This window comes from Mus musculus, chromosome 2 (genome assembly GCF_000001635.26).
Source record: "Mus musculus strain C57BL/6J chromosome 2, GRCm38.p6 C57BL/6J".
NCBI classification, from domain to species: domain Eukaryota; kingdom Metazoa; phylum Chordata; class Mammalia; order Rodentia; family Muridae; genus Mus; species Mus musculus.
Window position 1 is genome coordinate 6,054,885 of NC_000068.7, and position 22,616 is coordinate 6,077,500.

Consider the following 22,616-nt stretch of genomic DNA (forward strand, 5'->3'; position numbering starts at 1 on the left):
TGTGTCTTTGTCTTCACATAGTGTTCTTCCTGTACATGTCTGAGTACACGCTTTTTCTGTAAGAACAATCTCAGGTTGGGAGCTCAGCCTATCCCAGCATGGGTGTATCTTAATTGATTACATCTGCCAACAGCTGTTTCCAAATAAGATTTTAACCTGATGTTCTAAAGCATGTTGGACTTCACCATATTGGTGATACACAAGTCAGTGACTCACAAACCATGATTTCTTAGCATTTTAGAAATTAGCTGTAGAGGGCGCATGCCTATTATAACCCAGTGACGTGGGAGCAGAAGACAGGAGAACCAGTTCATGATTATCCTCCTCAGCTGCCTACGTAGTAAGTACAAAGCCAGGTTGGGCTGTGTCTGACCATATCAAAAGTGTGGGGGTGAAGATTAGCTGAAGAAAAGGTGTAGGAGCCATACCTCTACTGGAGAGCATATAGAATCTTCAAGAAGCACTAACTCTGCATGGTGGCTGCTGATGACTGACACTTTCCTGCCAGTGCGGTAAAGTTCCTAATGCCATCCCGTTTGTCCCTTTAGGAGACGTTGATCCAGCAGCACGTGTCATTTCATTAGGTCCTGTATCTGATGTTGTGGATAGTGGAGTCCTCCAGCAATTGAATGAGAGCAGCGGACACATCTCAGCATGTCGGTCTAGAGAGTTGCGAATCTAAACCTGGGACAGGCTGGGGCCATGAGGCAGAAACACCAGCCTCTGCCAACACCGGAACAAGCCGACGCTTCCAGACAAGGCAGAAAGGCCTTTTGTAATGGAAATCACGTGAGGGTTAATCTTCTCTTGAGAATGGCAGTCAAGAAATGAGAAGGTGCACTTGACTACTGAGCAGTTACACCAAGAAGAGCGTCCACGAGGTGACTGAGCCGGAGAAGAAACAGTTGAGATGGGAATGGTATGGGGGAAATGAACTTGAGTTTTAAACTTGATTTAAGTTACAGTGTCTCTGAATCGAACATCCCATGTTGGAAGAAGATACACTTGGGGGCTCCAGGACTACAGTAGAAAAGTATAGAGCAAGCAGTAAAATCTTCTAGTAAAAACATACATGCAGGACAACAAAATGATGAAAGAGATCCAAATGCCAGATAAGCCACCAGGAAAGGTGTTGTTAAGGAGTTTGTTTCAAGAGGAGCAAGGGATGAGGGAGAAAAACCTGTGTTAACCATCAGAGTCAGTGATGTAAAGTTGCCTATTAGAGTGAAAGAAACTGTGAAGACTGTTAATATGCAAAGCATTAATGCAGATGGTTTAGAAGGTCTGATACCAGCCTAAGAACGGGGATATAGTTGAGCCCATTGTAAGTATCATTGAAAACAAACGGTGCCAGTGAGCATGTCACAGAAGAACGAAGGACAGCAAGAAGCGGATCAGAGTATTTTGTTGACCTTCATGGGTTTACAGCCTCTGTGTCTAAACAAGATATGGAAACAAGTAGAGCTTTTACTTTGCTTTTGTTTTCGTTTCGTTTTGTTCCCCTTTCCCCACTAGAAATGAGGGTTCTTAGTCTGTTTCTGACAGTCTGTTAATTTATTAGGATAGGTGTCTTTCATTTGCTTTCCAGTAGGCATAGTGATTTAGTTAAAGAACACATCTGTATGCTACAACTTGATCACATCTTTTTTCTATTTTGCATCTTTCTTTTACCATGTTTCAGTTTCTGCATGTAGATTTCAATAAGAAACAAAACTTGTAAAGTTGTAACATTTCACATGGAAATGCTGCCCAATCTTCACCAGCTTCAGAAATCTGACCTTTGCCGATGCTGCAATAAAGTGTTGTAATTTGGATTTGGCATGATTTGTTTTATTTGGTTGGGAAACCTTTCAGTGGGTCAGTTAGTATCATCCAGGGTCATCTTCATGCTTTATTAAAAAATATTCTCTGCTAGATACGGTAGTACATGAGTGTGATCCCAGAACTCACTACTGAGGTAGAATCACAAATTGGAGGGCTAGCCTGAGCTATATAGTGACCCGAGGAAAAGGAAAAACAACAACAACAAACCAGAGTCTCCATAGCCTTGGCAGTATGTACTTATTCTGTGGACCTAAAACTCTTAGAGATCTGCCTCCCTCTGTCTCCCACGTGCTGGGACTGAGGGTGTGTGCCGCCATGCACAGAAGACATTGTCTCTAAAAACCAAGTAGTAGACTTCTTGTCGGATATGACCCATGTCCTGTGTTGCATTTCTTAAGACGTATCAATGAGACAAAGGGATGAACTTCGTCCCAATGTTCTAAGTTAGTCTTCCCCCTTCCCCACATGTGCCAAAGATAAACAGATGATCACAAACCCCGCTATCAGACTCATCTCTCCCTCCCTCCCTCCCTCCCTCGCTCCCTCCCTCCCTCTCTCAAAGATGCCCTTACATGCTGTGCCTTCACATAACAGCCATTGCAGAACTGACCCACTTAAAACCAAGCAACTGGCTGTCAGGGAGGCCACAGGCATGGTGGAAAGAACAAAGAAGGATAAGATATGTGGAGGAGGAGAAGGAAACAGAGGAAATACCTCCTGGAACCACAGGCCAAGGAGCCCAGTATCGGGGTTGGGGTTGTAACTCACTGTCAGGCCCTAGGTTTGAACCTCAGTACCATGATTAACAACCAAAGTTAGGGTTGCCATCAGCCCCCGTCCCTGCCATTACTACCAGTCCAATAAGCTAGTGATACCCTAGAAAATAAAGATGAGTGTGGAGAGAAGCATTCTTTCTGCAGATCAGGAATCATCCTGAGGTATCTTGTCACTCAGAGCTACTAATTGGGAATCTAATTTCTCAAGGTCAGTAATTGTGGGATTTGTATTTTAAACAGCAAATAATTTCACTATAGGGAATAAGTGCTAGAATGTTGAGAATACTTTACCAGTAGTAAAGAGAGGCCCCAGACTTTCTAACAACTCCAACTGTGCATAATACAGATAGATCTCTATGTGGAATGAGAAACTTCAGGGCAGAAATGGAGTTCAATGTGCCCTAGGTCCCCATTGGAAGTGATTTTAAAGTGTTTGCACTCTCAGGGGATGGAGAGGTAGCTCAGTTGTTAAGAGCATTGGCTTTTCTTCCAGAAGACCCCAGGTTCAAGTCTCGGCACCTACAGGGTGCTCAACAACTATCTGTGACTCCAATTCCAGGGCACCTGATAACCCCTGGCCTGTGTCAGTACTGGGTACCCAACCAGTATACAGATAGACATGCAAGCACTATATCCATATGCATAAAGGAAAAATACATTTTAAAAAAACTAAAGTCTTTACATTTTAGGGGTTAACTTTGCTTAAAGCAACGGCGATTATTATAAGGATAAAGCATGTTCAGGAATCCTTGGACATTAGACAAGTAAGTGCAAGCAGAAATATTCTCTGCTCTTCCCTGTTCATGCTCATGGTAGACTGCTCTTCTTACTGTGATTGTGTCGTTTAAAGGAATGATTTCTTCCAGTTCTGGAAGCTGCGTGTCCACAGCTTGCCAGCGATGGGTTCTCTGGAAGCCTGCCTTTATTTTGCAGAGGCTTCTTCACTGTGTTCTCAAAATGACCTTTTTATGTACAATCTCAATATCTCTCCCCTCTCCTCCCCTCTCCTCCCCTCTCCTCTCCTCCCCTCCCCTCTCCCCTCTCCCCTCTCCCCTCTCTCCCTCTCTCTCTCCTCCCTCTCTCCCCTCTCTCTCTCCTCTCTCCTCTCTCTCCTCTCCTCTCTCCTCTCCTCTCTCCTCTCCCTCTCCTCTCCCTCTCCTCTCCCCCTTTCTCTCTCCTCTCCTCTCTCCTCTCCTCTCCTCTCCTCTCCTCTCCTCTCCTCTCCTCTCCTCTCCTCTCTCTCTCTCCTCTCCTCTCCTCTCCTCTCTCTCTCCTCTCCTCTCTCTCTCCTCTCTCTCTCCTCTCTCTCTCCTCTCTCTCTCCTCTCTCCTCTCCTCTCCCTCTCCACTCCCTCTCCTCTCCCCCTTTCTCTCCCTCTCCTCTCCCTCTCCTCTCCCCCTTTCTCTCTCCTCTCTCTCCTCTCCTCTCCTCTCCTCTCCTCTCCTCTCCTCTCCTCTCCCCCTTTCTCTCTCTCTCCTCTCCTCTTCCTCTCCTCTCCCCCTCCCCCTCCCCCTCTCCTCTCCTTCTCTCCCTCTCCTCCTCTCCCTCTCCCCCTCCCCCTCCCCCCTCCCCCTCTCCCTCTCCTCCTCTCACACAGCCCAATCTATGGAACTGGTTTGTAACAAAAGATTGAGCCCGACATATCTTTAATCCCAGCACTCAAGAGGCAGAGACAAGCATAGCTCTGTGAATTTGAGGCCAGCCTGGTCTACAAAGCAAGTTCCAGGACAGCCAGGGCTGTTACTCAGAGAAACCCTGTCTCAAAAAGCCAAAAAATAAGTAGGTAGATAAAATCATCGTGAATTTCTGATCCTCCCAGACGCATACATCATCATGGTGCCATTCTGTCATCATTCTGGGTTTCTGCAGCACTGAGAATCTCATCCATTTTACATACACACTCTACCAGCTGAACCTCTTCCCCAGTCCTGTCTTTGCCAACAGTGCTCAAACATCTAAAGGGTTTGTTTTGATCTGAGACACTCCCTATAGCTCAGGCTGGCCTTGAACTCAAGGCACGTGCCATCACACCTAGCATTTCCATGTATAGAGACTAACTTAATGGACTGCACACAAGTGTAAACTATCCAAGGGACTCTGGCCAGGCTTGGCTAAAACAGCATCTGTAATCTGATCCCTGTGACTACCCAAAAAAGGATGCCTTCTACAATCTAACTAACTCAAAAATATAGCTAACTCAAAAATATAGATGCGAAGTTTCCCTAATAGTCTCGTTTCTAACTTTTGTTTTTTCTAGAATTCCCAAATGTTTTTCATAGCAACTCTAAACAACCTTTCATTGTGTATCGATGGGCCTGAGACAATCAGACCGGTGCTTTTGACTTTATGCTAATATAAAATACAGGTAATTTCAAGTTTTGTAAATTCTGTCATGTAAGATGTTTTTTATGTTCCGCTTCACATATGAGTTAGGTTATGCTGTCAGGCTGATGTTAAGATTCATGGATTTATACACATACTCAGAAAAAATGGGAAACAAGGCAAATATTTATTGAATTTGATCTAATATAGCAGGCAGTCTTCTGAGCAGTGGGGGTAGAGAGGAGGGGATTAAAGGGTGCTCCTGCCTACAAGGGATTGATTTGCTATCAAAGACACAGACAACGCAAGCAAGTGGAATGGCATGATGTTCTCCATTACAATGCTTGGGACAGCATTTGACCCATAGGAAGTTCATTTTGTGGTTGTAGCAGTTGCTCACTTCTGCGTGTGGTACCTCTTGCACTGGAATATCTAAACTGCCGGTTTAGCCTTGCTTATCCCTACTTCCCCTCAAGGTCAAGTTAAAAGCTCACTATGGTGTAGTTGTAAGCCGCCTGCTGCCTACATGAACCGGGTACTCCTGAAAGGTGGGCTGGGACGGAAAGAGACTAGACGGGGAGAGAAATAAAGACGCCAAGACAAAAGTACTCTGTTCAAGGCACCTTAAAGTTTACTTAGAGTCTAAGCTTATATAGGGGGTAGGCCCATCCTCACCCCCACCCCCCACCCCCACCCCCCCACCCCCCCACCCCCAGTCCATCCAGGCACCTGGATCCAGCCAGATGTGACAGAACAATAGAGCCATCTAGCTCGGAAGGCTCCACCCCAGGTGGTCTCACCTCAGTGGTGACAAGGTCTGTACCAGCCTGCTTCAGGCTGGGAGAAGCTACACTATGGTAGCACATGACTTCTCCCAGCACGTGGAAGGCTAAGGAAGAAGACTTGAGTCCCAGGCCAGCCTGGTATATCCAGCAAGATGGTCTCTGTCTCTCAATTTATTAAATAGCTTTATTTCAGGCACTACCTCTTTGTTTTGCTTTTTTTGATGTTTTTTGAAATGTTTCTTTGTATAGCCCTGGCTGTTCTGGAACTCTGTAGACCAAGCTGGCCTCTGCCTTTCTAGTGCTGGGATTGTGTGCCACCCACTGCCAGGCCAAGTACTACCACTTCTAGAAAACCTAGCCATTCTCTCTCTTCAGTTTAAGAGGGTAGCTTGCCTCCTTCCCGCCCACCCACTCGCCTATGCTGAGAAGACACAGCACAGCCCATGTGTAGGGAAATAAGATGAGAAATAAGCTGTCTGACTGATGCTCTCCCTCTTTGACTCTGGCTTTTGAGGAAATGTGCTCAATCCTAAAGAGTAGGTATGTCATGCCCGATCGCCTGCTGTCCTCCGTGGCTTGAAAGGGTGGTCTTCCCAGTTCCCAGGTTCCTCCAGCTTCCCGTCCAGTTTACCTTGACTAGTTGAGTTCAAAAATTTGGAAAATAGAAGCAGGTGCACACAGGTCTGTCCCTCCAGTTCACACTCAACGCTGGATGGTGGTGTGGCCATGATGACGTACAGTGTGCTGGCATCAGTGCTAGCAGAAGCGTCTTCATAGACTGTGAACAGCACTCTGGTGCCATGAACTGTGACAGTCAGGCCTCAGAACTAGAACTTGAGGGGAGTCCAAAGGCAAAAGAAATGTGTTCTGTGTTCAGGGGAGCAAAGGAAGAAGCAGGTTGCCAAGGTTACTCGAGGTATGGATTGAGTACCAGCTCCAACACTGTCCTCATAACTTCCGGGAGTTATTGGCCTCAAACCTTCAGCTTTCTCGCCTATAAAATGGGGGACACGTTAGGGTTGTGTGAGGAATAGGATGATGGGCTTGAGACCCATCACAGAGCCTGAGAGACATCAGTATGAGCAGGTGTACCTTCTCCTCTGAGCCTGTGCTTGATATGACGCATGCAGAGTGAGCCTTGATGGTCTCATAAACCAAATATACAGATTCAGGTTTAGACCTGGCAGCCAGAGACGCCTGGGCAGATCCAACCAGCAACTATTCGTCGTAGTTCATAGGAAGCGATGCAAGCAGCAACTACATCCTTTGGATGAAGCTAAGCTGGCCATGCTCTGATTCCTTGTCAACTGAAGAAACAGTGTTCCCATTTCCTCAGAGATCTGCAGACATAAACCTTTTTCTTTTTCTTTTTCTTTTTCTTTTTCTTTTTCTTTTTCTTTTTCTTTTTCTTTTTCTTTTTCCTCTTCTTTTTCCTCTTCTTTTTCTCTTTCTCTTTCTTTCTCTCTCTCTCTCTCTCTCTCTCTCTCTCTTTCTCTCTCTCTTTCTCTCTCTCTTTCTCTTTTTCTTTTTCCTTTTCTTTTTCTGTGCACATCTTCACTACCCAATAACGGAGGCTGATAGTTACATGAATATTATGGAGAAATATGTAATGTTGTCCAGTTTACGATTTCCATATTTACAAAGGTCCTGGCACTTTTTTTTCCTGAGCTCTCCAAAGTACCAGGCAAGAATGGTCTGTTGTGGGGCTAGACAGCTCAGCAGGTAATGGCATTTGTTGCCGGGCCTGAGAACCAGAATTCACTCCCTGGCACCCAGGTGGTGGGAGGAAAGAACCTATTTCTGGAAATTGTCTTCTGACCGCCATGCATGCATTGTGATATATCCCCTCATACAATACATACATGTGACATATCCCCTCATACAATACATACATGTGATATATCCCCTCATACAACACCCCCACATGCATCACAAATAAATAATAAATTAATCATAAAAAAATTTAAAATGGGACTAATAGTCCAAATCACTTTGGGTTGTTTTTTTTTTTCTTCTTCTTCTTCTGAGAGAACTCATGATTCCAAGATGCATCTTAAAAGGCTGGATCCTTGAAACCCCACGGGCTAGAGGCCTTTTCTTTCAGTAGATAGTGGACCAGTAAAAATGCTCAAATATCTAGAAATTGTGAAGGTAGGGCTTTACCAGGCTTCCTTGAGAAGAGTTGGCAAATAATTAGAAATAAAGAGGAAAAAAGAACATAGTTGTAGTCCTTAGTCAATTCTGACCACTTGTGTCTCCAGCACATAGAGGTCTCCATTCAGTGAGAGCATGTTTGTGACATGCTGTCTGGGGGACATTGTATTAACAATTGAGACTGTGAGGACAATTTGTAACCTGACAGGCACATCCAGAGTTTTCCCCTCCATCCTTTTTTTTTATTTATTTATTCACTTTACAACCCAATATCAGCCTTTCCTTTCCTCCCAGGTCTCCCTCAAGTCCCTCCCCACACACACACCATTAATTCCACCTTCCCCTTCTCTTTTGAGGAAGAGAAACCCCCTCTGGGTACCACCCCCCACTAACACAACACCCCACCTACCACCTCACCCACACTCACCCCTGCACATCAAATTTCAGACAAGGCAGTCCATTTAGGGACATGGGATCCACAGGCAGTCAACAGGCTCAGGAACAGCTCCTGCTCCAGTTGTTGGGGGACCCACATGAAGACCAAGCTGCTCATCTGCTACATATGTGCAGGGGTCCAAGGTCCAGCCTGTGCTCACTGAGGTCCAGCCTGTGCTCACTGTTCCCCTTCATCTTTGGACATAGGACCAACTTTGTAACTGTCCTCTTCCCATCATTCCTGTGTAGAAGAGGGATTCAGGGTATGGAGTTAGATGAACCTGCATTTGAATTCAGGAATTACCACTTCCTGAATAAGTTCTGTAAGTGGAGCCTCTTTCAAGTCATTTATACAATGGAAGAGAGAGAACAAATACACGCACAAACAGCCTTTCCAGGGCATTGTGAACATTGAATGCAAAGTGTTAAGTGCTTCCTGTATGCTGACTTTACTTGATATGCAAGGTAGAGAGAGCCCTGATTCTGAGGAGCCTTTGTTAGAGGTCAGAGCAACCCAAGAGCGATCGCGAACACCATTAAACAGGAAAGTTAGGGTGGACACCATCTCACTGCCCAGCCATCTTTGTGTAAGCAGTTGTTTGGAGAGCTACTAGGAGTGCATTTGGCTTATAGCTCTAGGGATGGTCTCAGGGAAAGGTTCCATATAAAAACATCAATGCAGGTTGACAAGGCTATGGCCATCTGAGGCTCAAGTTAAAGCAACTCTGAAGGGTCTCCCTGCCAAGCTGCCGGCCTGTCAGTAGGTAACCAGTGGTGGTTCATTGGCAAGTGTCTACTGAGATTGGGTGTAAAGTAGGAGCCGTCTGCTCTGAGAAGGCTGAGCGGAGACCTGAGTGACAGGCAGTTAGCCCTTAGGCAGGGCATTCGCTCTTGGTAAACTGAGCAGAGAAAGAAACAAGAATGGCCATCTGAAGAGCCAGGAAGAAAGAAAGGAAAGGGGGAGGGACAGTGGAGAGAAGAATGGAGAGAGGACCCACACCTGATAGGACCTTGTAAGCCAGAGCAAGAACTTTAGACTGCTGAGCTAGGGGTTCTGGTTAAAACCTCCCTTAAGCTATAGATTGCAAATGAGACTAGAGAAGCAGGAAAGTATAGAGAGGGCCTCTAGACAGGAGACTGTCCACTGTGGGCGGTGTCGGGAGAAGAAACAGAGTCAGAGTATGTCCTCTGAGGAGTTCTCACTGGTCCTGGTGGTAGACGAGGCAAAGCAGGCTCCGGAACTGAGCCAGTGTGAAAGTTGAAGACCAGTGAGTGACCAGTTGCATCCCTCACAGAAGGGTAAGAGCTTCACAATGCTCTTCATGTAGTCTGTGCAACCTGCCGCCAGGCCTAGTATTTCCAGTGAAAATGGCCATTAGCAAATAGACCTGGTTTCTAGAGACTTCCAAATCTTCAGACGGGCAGGCCAAGTCTTCCAGATGGCAGAGACTGTTGCTCTGGGACAGTGTACAGGAGGCACTGTGGTAAGGTGAGGTTTCTCTCAGATGCTGTTGAACAGTGAGACAGTGAGGCTTTGAGAGCCTGGGCTCTGCCTGTCCTCTTGGGACCCAGAGTTCTGGGCATGGGGCTCAAGGGGTTGTTGAGAATGTCCTCTGTAGGGACAGAAGCGTCATGAGAAAGGGGCTGGCTGTAAGCTGGTTCCTCTGTCCCTGCTGCCTGACCTGGGGGTGCCTTTCATTTGATTTGACTAGTATTTGTTTGCTCAGTGTGTGTTTTGCATTGTTTCTGAGGGAGGCTCATCAGACATAAGCCAGGTGGTCTGTGGTGACAGTATAGGTGCATGCCATACACCTGGGTCAAGCAAGCCTCTCAGCCAGAGCCTGCTCTTGTCTCTCCTAGACACCTGAGCCTCACTTAGCAACCCTTGTTGCCTGTTGCTCAGTGAGGCAATGTTTTTATTCTCGAAGACCTTGATAGTGAAGAACTCTGTCTCCCTCAGCCCCGACTCCAAGGCTCTGCTTCTTCCGAGTTTTATATTTTGCCTTCTGTATCTAAGTGATCAAACAAGTTAAACTTTTGTTTGAGTTGTGAGATTTAGGTCTCTGTGTTACCCCTCCATACCTCCCTTGCTCTAAGGATCAAACCCCAAGCATACTAGTCAGTCTCTGTCTGAGCCAGCCACATCCTAGATTTAGAGTTCTTTTGGGCAAGGAATATCTAATTCCTGCAGTACCATTTGAAAAGCCATCTTCCCACTGAATAGGTTCTGCACCTTTGTTGTCTTTTGAACGTAGTTGTGTGGGCTTATTATTCTGCTCCTTTGATCTCTGAGCTTCCTTCCACAAACACCACACCGCCTTGGTAACTGGAGCTAAACAGTAGGTCTTTGGGTGGGGTGACTCTTCCCACCTCACTCTTTGTCAAGATCATGTCAGCTAATCTAGATCCTGCCCAACAAACGTTAAGGCAAGCTGTCCAGGCCTGAAAATACCTGCCTGGAATCTTGATAGGAGTTATGCTAGTATTTTAGGCTAGGATAAGCGGAACTCTTTTCTCAACTCCATCTCCAGGTTGTTCATTGCTGCTATGTAGAAGTGTAGTTGATATGTTAACTAGCTTGTGTATCCTGTAACACCATTGAACTCTTTAGCGCTGGCCATTGTTTTCTGGATTCCTTGAGAAGTTCTTCATACAGGAGTATGTCTTGACTTCCTGTCCAAACATCTTCTATTTGTTTTTCTCGTTTTACTGGCTAGAATCTCGAACAGAGTGATCATTAGTAGATTTGTGCTCACCTCGGTCCTAATCTTGGGAGAAATGCATTCCCCTCTTACCCTGCAATGTAAACAAAGAAAACATCCACCATGAAGATCCAAGAGAGGGGAGGTTGGACAAGGACTGCTTAGGAGGAAGAGGGGCCCACTGAAGGGCAGGAGGTTCACTTGTTCTAGCAGATGAACTGACCCAGGAGAAGGTGGGCTGGGTGGTCTTGCTATGTCTTCTGGTGGAGAAGGTCTGCTCTCTATCATACCTTCAGGGGGGACTGTAGCTGGACTTTGGCTTCTTTGTAGGTTCCTTTCTCTACCACTACTTTTCCACCCCTGTTTTACCCTTCCAGTCCCCCAACACTATGTAGGAGAGAAAGAAGGATAGAGGGGCATAGACAAGCGCTCCCCTGAAAGATCCATGAGATTTTTACCTCTAATTGGCCTAACACTTAAAAACCTGAGTCAAGAGGATCAGGAGTTTGAGGCTATCCTGGACTGCATAGTAAGAGCCTGCTAAACAAACAAACAAACAAACTCCTCAGAGTAAATGTTCTTGGGGGATGCAGCCCTTGAAAGGCTACCCAGGCTTGAGTCCTACAGGTCCTAACCTGTGCACACATGGGCAGCACTAAGTGGACTCGATGGATTTAAAAAAATAAAAAAGCACATGCTGGGGTTAGGAGAGGAATTGGGGAGGGAAGGGGGTGCATTTCATCAAGACACAGTATATGCATGGATGGAATTCTCAGCATAAAAAGACTGATATGAAGTAAGTGTGTGTATATGTACTTATATACATACGTATGTATGTGATGTGTATGCCAGTATGTGCATTGTGTGTGTGTGTGTGTGTGTGTGTGTGTGTGTGTGTGTATAGACCAGAGGTTGACATTAGGTTTTGTCTTAGGGTTTCCCCGTTGCTGTGAACAGACACCATGACCAAGGCAACTCCTATAAAGGACAACATTTAATTGGGGCTGGCTTACAGTTTCAGAGGTTCAGTCCATTATCATCAAGACAGGAAGCATGGCAGCAGGCAGGCAAACATGTTGTTGGAGGAGGAGCTGAGAGTTCTACATCTTGATCCAAAGGCAGCCAGAAGGAGACTTGCTTCCACAGGCAGCCCAGAGGAGGGTCCCTTCTGCACTGGGTGGAGCTTGGGCACTAGGAGCCCTCAAAGCCCACCTACACAGTGACACACTTCCTCCAACAAGGCCACACCTATTCCAATGGGGCCATACCTCCTAATAGTGCTGCTTTCCATGGGCCAAGCATATTCAAACCACCACATTTTCCACCTTATTGTTTAAGGTGAGAACTCCGAGCTTGCTTATCAGCTAGACTAACTAGAAAACTCCACATACTCCTGACTCCACCTCCTGAGGGTTGAGATGACAGGAGCACACTGCCACACTGGGTGCTAGGTGTTGAACTCAGGTCTTTTGACAATGTGGTCTACTTTCGTGGGCTGGGATAGGGTTTGGGTCGGCATTTCTGAGAAACAAAGAGAATCCTGCAGATTTCACAGTAGGAAAAGAACATCTGATATGGATTGGCTGGGGATACTGAACGAGAGGAGCAGGGGAAGGGGTGGAGGCCAGATCCAGGACGAGGAACTTGAACTGTGTTTGGCAAGCAATGTGAGTTCTAAAGGTATTTGGGTCATGAAATGAGCCAACTTAGGAAGATTAGCCTGGAAATCACTCAAAGACTACAGCAAGGATAACTCAGAAATGTGTCATTCATCCACCCATCTATCTATCTACCCACTGACGTGCCGTCCCTACCCACTATTAGCATATTCTTGAAGAAAGATAAAGAGGATCCAAGGCTTTTCCCTGAGGGATGCCAGGGTCTGGATCAATGAGCCACATTATGTGAGCAGGGTTGTTGGCACAGACACCCATCACGCAGCATTGTGAGCTGTGGGACAAAGGAGGCATAAGCTAAGTGCTGTGGATATTCCAAGAACGAAAACAGCACGTCTGAGGTGGTGGGAAAGGACTTGAGGAGGAGGAGACTTGGAAACCTGTCTTGGGAAACGTTCTAAGAACACTAGGATGTACTTAGGTTACCAAGAGTCCGGTTGAAACATCTTGAGCAAAGGCCAGGGGAGAGGCAGATGGTGGGGAAAGGAGTACTTTCAGGAGCTTAGAGTTGATGGCACCATCTGTGGGGCAGGAGAAGTAGACTAGCCGGGTGCCTGTTTACAAATAACAAAAGTGGTTCAGCTGATGTTGGTGTGTTGGTAGCTCATAAAAGTTTGGTAAACCAGCTTAAGCAGGTGTTCAAAGTCCTACCCAATTCCCTAAGATGGAAGGTGGAATCAGTTGTCTTAGAGTTATTATTGCTGTGATAAAATACAATGACCACATACAAGGTGGGGAGGAAAGGGTTTGTTTTTGCTTACATATCCACACCACTGATCATCATTGAAGGAAAGAGCTCAAACCAGGCAGAAACCTGGCGGCAGGAGCTGATTCAGAGGCCATGAAGAGTGGTGATTACTGGCTTGCTCCTCATGGCTTGTTTAGCTGCTTTCTTAGAGAAGCCAGAACCACCAGTCTAGGGATGGCACCACCCACAATGGGCTGGGACCTCCTCCATCAATCAATCGGTAATTAAGAAAAATGCCCTATAGTCAGATCTTATGGAGGCATTTTCTCAACTGAGGCCCCCTCCTCTTTGATGACTCTAGCTTGTGTCAAGTTGACATAAAACTAGCCAGCACATCAGTGGAGATGAGTTGTCCACGATCAGAGGCAGTAATAATACCTGGAAACTGGGCCATTTCCAGCTCCCTGGCTCTGTGTAAACTGCCTCATACAAGTCATGAGGAGCTGCATCCCTACCTTTATGATGAGGATAGTTAGACTTAACTTTGGTGGCTGGCCTAAGGTGACTGACCTAGCTACCAGGTACTGGAGCTTCAAGCAGAGCTGTCTATTGGAACAAAGACCCGGAGAATGACCTAGAAAGAGTCAGACTCAGGCTACAGAGATTTTGGGCAGTGCCAAGTCCATGTCCATGTCCAAGGCAGTCAAAGAGCTGGGAAGATACAGTGTGATTACCCAGGCTCTGATACTGATGTGACGGCTGTTACCTCCATCAGGGAGAGGCAGGAGCTAGCATGACAATACACTGAAGGAACGAGGTAGAAAAGCAGTGCGCAGGGAGCAGAGAATGTTACATGTGCGCTGGAAACATCGTAGTCCTGGGATGTGGAATCGGGAGAGATGTCAGAATGCCCTAGCAAGAGGGCTGGAGCCTGGAGACACAAGAACACAGAAATCAGGAGTTGGACTTTGGACCAGAGCTGAAGGCTGCATATAGCTGGATGCCCTAGTGTACGATATGGGCCAGATGGTAAATCTAGAACATTTGAAGGAAGGTGTCCCTAAAAGAGAAAGGGAAAGAGTGCTTAGCACAGGTGATAGTGAGGACCGTAGGGACAGAGCAGGGGAGCCAAGGACAGAAAGAGCCCGCAGAAGGCGCACCTCAGTGGACCATTGCTCAGTGGCCCATTCAGTGTGGCAGGAGGCAATGAATGCTACTGAAGATCACCTGTCGCCCCAGTGCTCTGGATTCTTGAATGAAAGACACTCGCAGCCTTATATTCTAACATGCCTTAAGCGGGGCCATTCCAAACCTCCACACGTCTAGCACACTCTCCCCTCTGATACTCCTGAATTATTACTTACTGAGACCTATTTTCCATCCTTGCTGCCTGGACCCAGGCCTGCAGCCCTCCTTGACCACGACCCCTGACTTAATGCTGGCTGTCTCTCTGTCCTGCACTTCTCAGGCCTGGACTTTCTCCTTTCCAGTCACGGGGGTTCTTCTTCTTTTTCCCTCGGTCCCCTTGCCTGTGAGTCCTAAAGTCCCACCTCTGCCTCTCTGCACAACCATTAGCCGCTGGCAACCTTGTTTACTAATCAAAACCAATGGGGGGGGGCGGATCTCACCATGTTACATGTGGGATTCTCTTGTAATTTGGGGGACCCAGTTAACATAATATAAGTTGTAAACCAAATCCACAACAATCCAGTAGAACCATCTCGGTATACACACACACTTTCTGTCTTCCTGTCTGTCTGCCGTGGTTCATGTGTGTTCGCACATCCATCTCGGTACACACACACTCTTTCTGTCTTCCTGTCTGTCTGCCATGGTTCATGTGTGTTTGCACATCCATCTCGGTACACACACACTCTTTCTGTCTTCCTGTCTGCCTGCCGTGGTTCATGTGTGTCCTCCATATGTTCATGTGCTGGAATCTTAGGTCTTCAGTGGGATACTGTTGAGAGGTGAGGCCACCACAGGATTAGATTAAGGGCATCCTTCCATGAGAGAGTTCTTTGCAGAGCTGATCAATAACCAGCGAAAGCAAGTTTGTGTAAGGCTGTTTTCCTTTGATTTATACCCTGGTAATAGACTTTCTAGACTCCAGTGCTATGATCCTAAATATATTTTCCTTACAAGCCACTCAGTTTCAAGTATTCTGCTGGAGTAACAGAAGCCAGGCACGGTGGTTCATACTAGCACTCCTAGCTATCAGGGAGCTGAGGCAAGGGCATTGCTCGTCCCAGACGTCTGAGCCTAGCCTGGGCTACATAGCAAGACCGTGTCTCAAAAAGGGTAGGGGATGAGCAGGGCTGTGGAGATGGCTCAGCCGGTAGGGAGCCCGCTACACAAGCCTGAGGACCTGAATTCAGATCATTAGCACCTGCACAGAAGGTGTTTATAAACTTTTAGTACTAGAGGTGGATGGGGGGTCAGAGATAGGCTGTTCCCCACAGCTCACTGGCAAACCCGCCTAGCCAATCTGTGAACTTCAGGCTCAGTGTCTCAAAACATAGTATGGAGAATGATTGAGGAAGCAGTAGAAGTCTTCCTCTGGCCTCCTCCCATGTTCTTGCATGTGCACACGCATGTGTGCGCACGCACACACACACACACACACACACACACACACACACACAGAGCTTGAGTAGAGAGGTGTTTGTGGAAGAAGAGATTGGGATAACGAGTAGGACTGGAAAAGAGTGGTAAATGATCTGTAAAAGAAGGAACTAGTTGTCAAAGTTGACACCAGAGATGGGAGCCCTAGCTGACAGATAGACCGTCTGAAGAGGCTGGGCGGAAGTGTGCAGCTTCCCTCACAGGGCTAATGTCAAAGGTGACGCTGGGTCTCGAGCACACTGACTGAGGATTATGGGAGTGAGCTAGTGAGTTGGTAAGGTCCGGCTAACAAAGGAGTGCAGTGCGCGCTGAGGGACTTGAGCCACAAGAGACTTTCTCACAGCTCTGGGAGCTGTCAGCCCACGCCCCAGGTGCTGCCGAGGCTGGCCTCCAGCTGCCCTGCAGATGGCTGCCCCCTTTCTCAATCCTCAGGCGGCTCTCTCCAGGAGAGGATTCAGCCTGGGGTGAGAAGGGAGGCCTCCTCTTCCTTTTTATTTAGTTTAATTAACGTGTTGTTTGCACACACCTTGTTTTTAGAGAGAGCATCTCTCACTGCTCCTGGAACTCACCAAGTGGCCAAATGGTTGGCCTGTACTCTCCAGGAGTCTTCTCCTTGGCTCTCCCTACAAGTGGTAGACGGGCTTGTACTTAGCCGGTGAGGATTTGAACTCATGCTGGGAAGATGACTCAGTCAGCAAAGGGTCCCGACTGAGTACTCTCCAGCTCTTCTTCCTCTAAAGACACCAGCTCTATCCAGCTGTGCTCCCCAGGCCTCAGTCTTTGATATAGTCTCACTGGGGACAGAGACCTAAGAGCCATACAGTTCAGGCCCTTCTTTTACCAGCAGGTAAGCTATGGATTTGCACAAGGTCACACAGCTGATGGACCCAGATAAAGCTGGGACTTCAACTATTGCAGGTGTGATGGGGATGGCCTCCCTCCCATCCCTCCCCCTGCCCCCCACAGGCACACCCTTCAGGAGCCCAGTCTGTTGACCGTAGGGGGAGCAGACCCACCCTGCAATCCGAAGTAAGATTTGCTTGGACTTCCAGGAGACTTCCTGTTTGAAAGAGATGTGTCATTGGAATGTATGGAGGGTGGGAGTGTGGTTTCTTTTGAAAATGACTTTGGCAGAAGTCGATCCTGGGCCTCCTAACTGCTCAGAGATACTTCTAGACCTGTGTTTCCATGGCGGTGCCTAGGAAGCTCTTAATGCAGGAGTCTTGCCAGGAGGAAGCGGGAGGGGGAAATCTCTACTGTGTTCTAGCTTTTCAGCTCGACCTTGTGGGTGTGGGCAGGGACTGGGAACAGCTGTTTACATTGGTTGGGTAAGACAGATAAGCGGTCCTTTCTGTTTGGATTTGCAGATAGGGGGCAAGTTTGGGTGAGGAAGGTCAAGCCCAGAGCATGCAGGAGGAGTTAGGGAGCTGGCAACCGTGTCAAGGTCTGTCACCGAGGGATGGGAGAGACACACACATTCAGCTGAGGTCTGTCCGTCTGTCCTCATTGTGGAGAGCACAGCTGTTTGTCTACTCACAAGGACTTCTCAGCGTATACCCTGACCTTGCTGTACTGATTCAGCACAAAAGTTTAGACTTTTATTTTTCTTTTTGTAAGAAATGTTTATTTTTGGGCTGGCGAGATGGCTCAGTGGGTAGGAGCACTTGACTGCTCCCCCAAAGGTTCTGAGTTCAAATCCCAGCAACCACATGGTGGCTCACAACTACCCATAATGAGATCTGATGCCCTCTTCTGGCATGTCTGAACACAGCTACAGTGTACTTATGTATAATAATAAATAAATCTTTAAAAGAGGAAAGAAATGTTTATTTTTAAAAGTTATATTAAAAATAAGGTGAGAAAAGAGGTATTAAAAATAAATTTGGATGGTGCCTTTTAGAGGCACGCGTGCTATTTTGTAGGAAAATAAGGGCTTCTAAGACCCACCCTGCCTGTGTAATAAATACTAGCTGTTGACCTTTTAAACAGTCACTCCCAGCAGGAATCAGGAGAATGTGGGTCTTGGGAGAAGCCACATACAACAACAACACAGCAATAGCTAGGCCTTCTTTCTACAGCCTCCACGTGACCTTTGTTCACCATTTTCTGACTGTGATAAAGCCATGGCCCCTTCGAAAGGAGAGGAGGAGGAGAGAACTGGGCAAATGGTTTCTGCTCTTCTGCCTCCAACCACACTGCCTGTTCTGCACAGAGCAAAGACCACACACGTGCATGCACATGTGCACACACTCCACACACTTGTGCACAAGCCTCCCCACTATTTACAAAGCGTAAATCAGTGCTGGGAGCCTGGCTCTACTCTCCATGATTCCCAGACTCCAGGCTACTAGCTGCATACAGTTCACACCTGCAGGGATTCACACCTGCGGGAAAGCTTAGCCCAGTGTGAGCTGCCAGAGTGCTGCTGTCTTTCCGGGGTACCAGAAGGGAGGAGAGGGGAAGGCAGAGTGCTGTGTCCCAAGACCACAGGACCAGGTTTTGGTGCAGGTGTTGAGTTCTGCTCTCCCTCTTCCCAAGGACAACTTTGAGTTTCAGGCCGTCCGTCCATTCACAGTGTGGCCAGTGGCTTGAAGGGCCCTCGCTCCCACTTATTCTAGAGACAAGAATGCAGTGGGTTTGCTGAGGGGCCTTTTTTTCTAAGCCATTTGGAGTCTGTCTCTGCTCATCAGGTTATGCTGTCAGTGTGAGATCTGGCTGGGTGCTTCGTGGCTGTGTGGGTTCCTTTAAGCACATGAGTGATGTGAATTTGGGGTTGCAAGTGTCACGAAAGAGAATGTAACCTCTTCAAGTCAAAACAAACCTCTTTTTTTGTTTATTTGTTTGTTTTGTTTTGCGTTTGTTTTCTGAGATTAGGTCTTAGCCTGTCACCCAAGCTGGCCTCAAACTCACTGCAATCCTCTTGTCTTGGCCTTCTGAGGACTACAGGCTCAATAGTTCTCCTTCCGAGTTGTAGTTAGCTCTCCTATGCTCTTCACCAACATCCTACCCAGATGGAGGCAGGAGATTAGATGATGCCACCCACCTACCCATTTGACTTTGGGTGTGCCCGTTGAACTAACCGACATACTGTTTGCACAGTGAAGCCCACGATACCCTGTTTCCACTTGGGAGTTTTAAGAGTCTACATAGGGGCCAGGTGCAGTGGGGTCCAGTGACTAGTTTGTGCCTTGTCTGTCGGTCATTCACTGTCTCTGTGGCCTTGGAAGACCTTAGGTTCGAAGGTTCTTCAATGGAAAAAATAAACGCTCTACCTCACCACCTGCCATGAGAGGCATTTAGAGGAGTCACAGGACCATTAGCAACATCCTTGGTGTGTAGACAGCACTCGTTCACCCCTTTTGACCATCCATGGATGCACCCCTCACCTACATGACCCCCCACTGCCCAGTCAAGGTGGAATCACACAGAAGTCAGCTTTCCCTGGGTAATGAAAGCTGTGAGTTTGCATTGAATGGGCCTTTGGATGAAGGAGTGGCACTGTCACTGAGCCATGGGGACCTGGTTGTAGTGCCATCTCATCTTAGGGGCTTCACTACCCTAAATGATAACAACCACACTTGAGTGAACTCCCACAGAACACGGGGACCAGCAGGCCCATAGACAACTCTAGGGCAATGGTCCTTAGGGCCTCCAGGACTAACAGACACACCCTTCTCCAAGCAAGATACCTGTCCTGGTTTTGCACATGCTTGGTCCAGGGAATGCCACCATTAAAAGGTGTGGCCTTGTTGGAGTAGATGTGTCACTATGGGTGTGAGCTTTAAGACCCTCATCCTAGCTGCATGAAAGCCAGTATTCTGCTAGCAGCCTTCAGATGAAGATGTAGAACTCTCAGCTCCTCCTGTACCATGCCTGCCTGGAAGCCACCATGCTTCCCACATTGATGATAATGGACTGAACCTCTGAACTTGTAAGCCAGCCCCAATTAAATGTTGTCCTTAAAAGAGTTGCTTTGGTCGTGGTGTCTGTTCACAGCAATAAAACCCTAACTAAGACATTACCCAACCCAGTACAGACAGCCAACAGCGTCTGACGGAGCAGGCCATAGTAAAGCCACTGTAGATGGAGATGATTCCCTGTATTTCGGAGATGAAGTGGGAGGGGCTCTAAATTCACAAGGCAGGCACTAAACTGCCATTTCTGGCCTGACCTGTAAGTCACGTTGGGTGGGCCAAGGTCACCCTGTCTGAGGGCCTCCTCCAGCGTGTCACCAGGCAGCCCTGAGGGCTGAGACCTGATGAGGAATGAGAGATGCCGTGGGTGCAGCAGATGAGAGATGAAAGCCTTCCTGAGGAAGTGGAGGAGGCAGAGGCTGAGGCAGAGGAGACTGACATGATAATTGCTGGTTCGAACTCCTAGCCAAGATCCTGTGGGGTCTCCCTGGGGCTTTACCCTTGGCCAGAGCATGCACTGGTCCCAGCAAAGGGCCTCGGAATGGAATGTTCTGAGGCTGGCAGGTGTGAAGCAACTGCTACAAATGCTTGCTCAGTGATGTCAGAGATCAGTGCTGGCAGAGGGCCAGACTCCCAGAGTGAAGGTCACTGCGTTGACCTCGAACTCTTAAATCTCAGGTTCCTGCCTCAGGCTCACCAAGTAGCTAAGGAGTAGAGGCATGTGGGGCCATGCTCAGCTCTACAGTCTCAGTCATGGCTCTCTTCTTTCTCCTCTCCCCTACTTTAGACCATTTTGTTGGGAAATGAGAGTTTAAACTACAAGAACTAACTGTGCCCTTGATCTCCCTTCTCTCTTGAGCAGGACTGATAGGCCTCTGATTTGATTTGGAGCCTCAGGAACTATGCATCCCTGAGATTGCCTGGAGATGAGCCAGGAAGTAAGTGAAGCTGTGGGATAACTTGCTGGGCCTTTTGGAATGTCAGTTTTACCGGAGGATTAGAGAGCAGTTAACTATTAAAACAAACAAAAGCACCAAAAAACAAAACAAAACAAAACAAAAAAAAAACAAAAAAAAACAAGTGTGCATTAGAGAGGAAAGAAGGGTTTTCTTCCTAACATTTATTTTTATTTTACATGTATGAGTGTTTTGCCTGAGCTGGTATACATGCATGTGTGTGTGTGTGTGTGTGTGTGTGTGTGTGTGTGTGTGTGTGTGAAAGAGAGAGAGAAGAGAGAGAGGAGAGAGTGAGAGAGGAGAGAGAGAGAGAGAGAGATGTGCAGTACCCACAGGGGCCAGAAAGGGCATCGGGTTCCCTTGAAACTGGAGCTACAGATGGCCATGATGCCATGTGGGTGCTGGGAATCAAACCTCTGTCCTCCATGTTAGGATTAGGCAGTGAAAGGTATCTCGAGCCAAGGTATGCTGCTTAGCTCACGCTGTGCAACGGATCTAACACAATCGGTTTATCAGGGTAGGGGAGAATGGAAGGCTGTCTCAGAGTGGAGAGACCAGAGAGAGAGAGAGACAGACACAGGAATGGGAAGATGGGGGGTGGGGGTTATATCCAGAGGGACCTTAAAAAAAAATCACTTTTATTTAGTCTTTGTGAATATCACATCAGGCACCCCCCACGCCCCCACCTCAAAGGAAACAAACAAATGTCACTCTGGAAGTTGTGGTGTGTTGTGGTGTGTCACTCAGTATGCTTTTCGGCCCTGGCCCAGGCAGCTGCAGAGGGACCTTTAAAGGGTATGAATGTTATACGGGGTGCGAGTGTTAGACAGGAACATAAGTAACGGTGGAAACGCACCTGGCGGTGTGTGTGTGGGGGTTGATGATATAAGTCACTGAAAGGAGGCTGGTGCAGCCCCCATTGACAACATGATGGAAGAACAACCCTCTCTCCAGCCCCATCACCGACCCGTTGAGCAAAAACCTCACACATTTACAGAAAAGCTTGAAAGTCGTTTTTTGTTTTTTGTTTTTGTTTTTGTTTTTGTTTTTTTAATTAGAACCATTTGGGAAAACCTTGTATAGGGGCCTCATCACCTTCAAATACTGTGACACACATTTTGAGTAAGAACACCTTTCTATGTCACCATGATACATGAGTCAAAACCTGGACATTCAGGTTGACCAATGATTACCATCTCCACCTGTTCAAGTTCCTCCAGACTTCCTGTGATGTAATGAGAACCAGAAAAAAAGATGTAGGCTGGAGAGGCAGCTCGGACGGTGAAGCTTGCACAAACATGGGGCCCTGAATTAAAATTTCCAGAGCCATGATTTAGAGAGCAGAGTGTGGTACTGTGCAGAGTATGGTGGTGTGCAGAGTGTGGTACATGGAAACACAGACACATGAGCACTCCCATGCACACAAATGCTCAAACATGCATGCGTATATACACATGTATATATACATGTTCACATGTATATACATATAAAAACATCAGCAGAACAGTAGTGGTGTTTATTGTTTGTTATTATCTGCATGTGGAGCCATGCATACTTAGGAACCATGGTCTATTCAACTATAGCTAGGGGGTGTCATAAACATACAAATGGGGAGGAACGCACTAAACGTTTTTGAGTCTATAATCCTTAGCGACTAATTACCACCAGAGTGTTGTCAGCCTAGGGTTAAACAGACAGTTCCGCAGCAACTCCTGTACTAATAGAAGTAGGTTTTATAAATACCATTTGTTCAGAAACT

General features: G+C 47.2%; 1 protein-coding gene across 4 annotated transcripts in view; it reads left to right on the plus strand.

The window, feature by feature from the left end:
• Window positions 1-1,819, plus strand: part of Upf2 (UPF2 regulator of nonsense transcripts homolog (yeast)) — a 105,257-nt gene extending 103,438 nt beyond the window's left edge. For all 4 annotated transcript variants that reach the window (XR_001783050.1, XM_006497486.1, XM_006497485.4 and 1 more), the window contains one exon: window positions 549-1,819. Coding sequence is in view for 3 of the 4 variants with exons in the window: in XM_006497486.1 (XP_006497549.1) it covers window positions 549-558 (10 nt within the window). In the remaining variant the exon portion in view is untranslated. The remainder of the gene's footprint in view (window positions 1-548) is intronic.
• The last annotated feature ends 20,797 nt before the right edge of the window (window positions 1,820-22,616 follow it).